Source organism: Juglans regia, chromosome 4 (assembly GCF_001411555.2).
Source record: "Juglans regia cultivar Chandler chromosome 4, Walnut 2.0, whole genome shotgun sequence".
Classification (NCBI taxonomy): domain Eukaryota; kingdom Viridiplantae; phylum Streptophyta; class Magnoliopsida; order Fagales; family Juglandaceae; genus Juglans; species Juglans regia.
The window spans coordinates 24,816,040-24,819,654 of NC_049904.1; the positions used below are offsets into that span (position 1 = coordinate 24,816,040).

The 3,615-nt window shown below is 33.6% G+C and overlaps 1 protein-coding gene across 1 annotated transcript; it reads right to left on the reverse strand.

The window, feature by feature from the left end:
* Positions 1–950: 950 nt before the first annotated feature.
* LOC108986902 (F-box protein SKIP19-like) lies at positions 951–2,388 on the reverse strand. Its single transcript, XM_035689255.1, has 3 exons — positions 2,050–2,388; positions 1,393–1,540; positions 951–970 (listed from the first exon to the last, which is right to left on the reverse strand). The coding sequence occupies exons 1-3, from the start codon at positions 2,386–2,388 to the stop codon at positions 951–953; spliced, it is 507 nt and encodes a 168-aa protein (XP_035545148.1).
* Between the last annotated feature and the right edge of the window lie 1,227 nt (positions 2,389–3,615).

Here is a 3,615-nt window from a genome sequence, read left to right on the forward strand (position 1 = left end):
TAAAAATCAAAGTAAATGAAAATGAGAGAGTAAATGAAATATCAATAATAAAAAATTCTTTACAGGATGAACAATACCCGCTACATGTAGCGGGGTACTGTTGCTAAATGTATTTTAGAATTCATTTTACATAATTGGATGGAGCTTCTTTTTGGAACAATTCTTCAAATTATTTACATTTTTTGTATAATACAAAAGTTATTGGGAGTGCTCTAAGATATTCGATAAATACCTATATATCATTGATTAGTCCTAAAACATCTTTGTAACATTAATATCCCACAACATTTCAATTGCAACATTACATTATTGATCTTGTAAAGCATATCAAATAAGAGTCTTAAATCTAGATATAGTCATGAATTATGTAAGCGTCGCGCAATTATTTCGAAAAAAAATGAGATCCACCATTAAATAATTAATTTTTTTACGTGAATCTCATATTTACTCTTTTTTTTTAAAGAAATACGCGATACTTGTACAATCTATAGCAACAAATATCATTACTAATCATATAAAACATTTCTCAGTAATATCAATAAAAGGTTGAAAACATTAATTACCGGTACCCAATTATAGTTATATAATATCAGCACAAAGATCATGAAAAAAATTAAATCGTGCCGTTCGAATTAAATTTTTATGACGTCCAAACACATTCATTACAGTTTGAACAAATTTTTTTCTATTCGAACAATATATTGAGATGAAATTGTTTCATCTCCAAAACAAAATTGTGTCTGAACAGTCCATATATAAAAGTATTATTTTTAGATGAAAAAAACCGCCTCTAAAAACTTTTTGAGATGGACATTTTGAAACGATTTGAGATTAAATTTTTTCATTTCTAATAATCTTTTGGGATGAAAATTGAGTTTCTTGGAACAAAATTTTTTGTTCCAAGAAACCCATTCTCTTGGAGTAGTATTGTATGGTGGTAATATCCACAATTAATCTTCTTTCTCAAATTCTGCATTAGAGAAATAAATTGCAATTAAACCGGAAGTCCTTGATCCGTTCAGAACATCTTCTCAACAAAGCCCCATTGTTTTGAGGCTAGAAAAGACAGGCCTCCCCAATTTTCGGCTAGTTTAAAATCTCTGGACTGATGTTGTTGGCTTTGGTTTGGCATGGGTGTGTTTTTCTGTTTTGTGTTTGTTTTTAAATTTATATAGCCTTTTGCCTCTTTTTCTGGTTTGGGAGTCATAAAAAAATGTAATTGCAGGCATAGTGTTTTGTTATCACGGTTTTCGTTTGCCAAAAGTGAGGGATATCTATAATATCAAACTTTTATATATATAATAAATAAAAAATAAAAAATAAAAAGCAAAGCCCCATTCATGGTGACATAGCGACAATACCGAAGTTCCAGTGATTGTAGGCGAGGACAACCTTCAAGTATGGTCTGGACGCCATCATCCGATAGCTTATTCCCAACAAGGAGGAGACTGATTAATCCAGGCATGTTCTTTGCAATAGCAACTGCCGAAAGATTACACTCCTTGGAAGGCTTTCGAGGCCAATAAACAGCACATTTCAACTGTCAACAGCGGCCCACAACTTCCAGAATTTTTTCATTGTTAATCCAAGAACAGTTATAGTAAGAAAGTTCAAGCTCCTCCAATAATGGAATATTTGCAGCAATCTCACTCCATCCTTTATCTGAAATACTGAAGCCCTAGCTTATAGCTCGAAGGTATCTGAGACCCCTCGAACTGTTAAAAATGCATGTCAAAGAAAACATAGAATGTAATTGTTTAAGAGAATTATTAAAGTCTCAAAGAAAACATTTTCCTTGATATGCATGTCATGACATTGGGGCCTATATTTCTACGAGGATTAGGTGGTAATGCTGTCTATTTTAGACATTACAAAAAAAAAAAAAAGATTGTCCAAGAAATTAAATAAAGCTCAATGTGTCGTGGGGAGCACTGTCATCAACATCACTACAAATATAATTCAAAAGCTTCATTTTTCAAATCAATCCCAAGTAGTAATATCAGAAAATAACATACGGATTAAAACATACATAACGAAAATTATAAAAACAAAATTATCATACCGCTCAGCAATGTACTTGAGAAGATTCTCGTCACAAAATTCACCGACTTCGATCCCCACCAACCGGCCGCAACTGAGATCGACGGCTTGGCGACACATCTTCTTGAGATCGTAGGACATGTCCCATGAGTCCAGGTCGTCGCCCATGTTGAGGGCAAGCCACATGGAGGGGTCCTTGCAGGTGTTACGCCAGAGCAAGCACACCTTTTGTGCGCTCGTCAGGATCTCGATGACGCCAAGCCTTTTGAGGATCGACTCCGTCACTTCTAAGGGGAGATCCAGCCAATTCCTGTACTGCTCCGAGGGTTGAGGTGGAGGAAACTCCATTGCCCAGAGGCTTTTCCTTCTTGAAATTAAAGTTGGTGGGGTTTTACTTGAATCGATGTAAGGGGAGAGAGTGTTGCTTAAATATAAAGAAAGTTCCTACTGGAAGAGATATATGGAAACGAAGAATCAAAACCACGTACGATTGATCAGCAATCAACGAAACGACGCTTGGGGAATGATACTAGCTAGGCTGCTAGCACTCTCGACTCAACTAATCAAACATCCATGTTTTGCCATAATTAAAGTGGCCGCAGCTTCCCTCCGCTTACAAATCTATAATTTACTTTTATCCCTGCAATAATTAATTAAATCGAACTATTTGGCTCTAACCCCGGTAATAATATATTGGAATTTAGGGAAAAAAAAAAAGAAAGGAAAAATCGGATTATTTGGAATGTTACACACAAGTCCCTTCCGCTGATAAGGCTATAATCGAGCCTAGTCGAACCGGTATTTGTCTTGTCGAGCTTGGTTTTACTCAAAATACTCGAGCCTAGTCGAACCGGTATTTGGCTTGTCAAGCTCGGTTCGATAATCTTAACTCTCAACGCGAGCTCAAGCAACCTCTATTGAGTTATAAAATTTTAAAAATTTATAAATAATTAATATCTAACTAGTTGATATTTATCCAAAATAACAATATATTATATGTCTACATATATTATTAATACATACACTTAATATGATAGCATATATCTATTTCATATATGGTTCCCACATACTAGTATATGAAATTATTAAATTTTATTTACTAATTATTATACAAATTATAAAATATACCTATGAAGTATATTCACACTATAGACATAAATAATTAGATTACATATTATATATTTAATTATAAAAGTGGTATGCTTATATTATTAGCTAATACATATATATGTGTATATATATATAGGTATATGTATATATTTATCAATATATGAATATGTTTTAATCGAGCCGAGCTAACGAGTCGACTCGAGTATAAACGAGCAGGCCTTAACGAATTTTGTCTGGTATGTGTCATTTACAAATCGAGCGGGTATCTACTTTCACGAACGGATTTTTTTTTTCACTAATCGAGCTCGATTCAAGTTTAACCGAGCGAGTACCGAGTGGGCTATCGAATAGACTGGTTCATTTACAACTCTAGCACCTAACATAATGATTTAAATAAAAAAAAAAGTGAAAAAGTCAGTAGCTTATTTGTCTGAAAAAAGAAAATACAATGTTAAAGAAAGACAA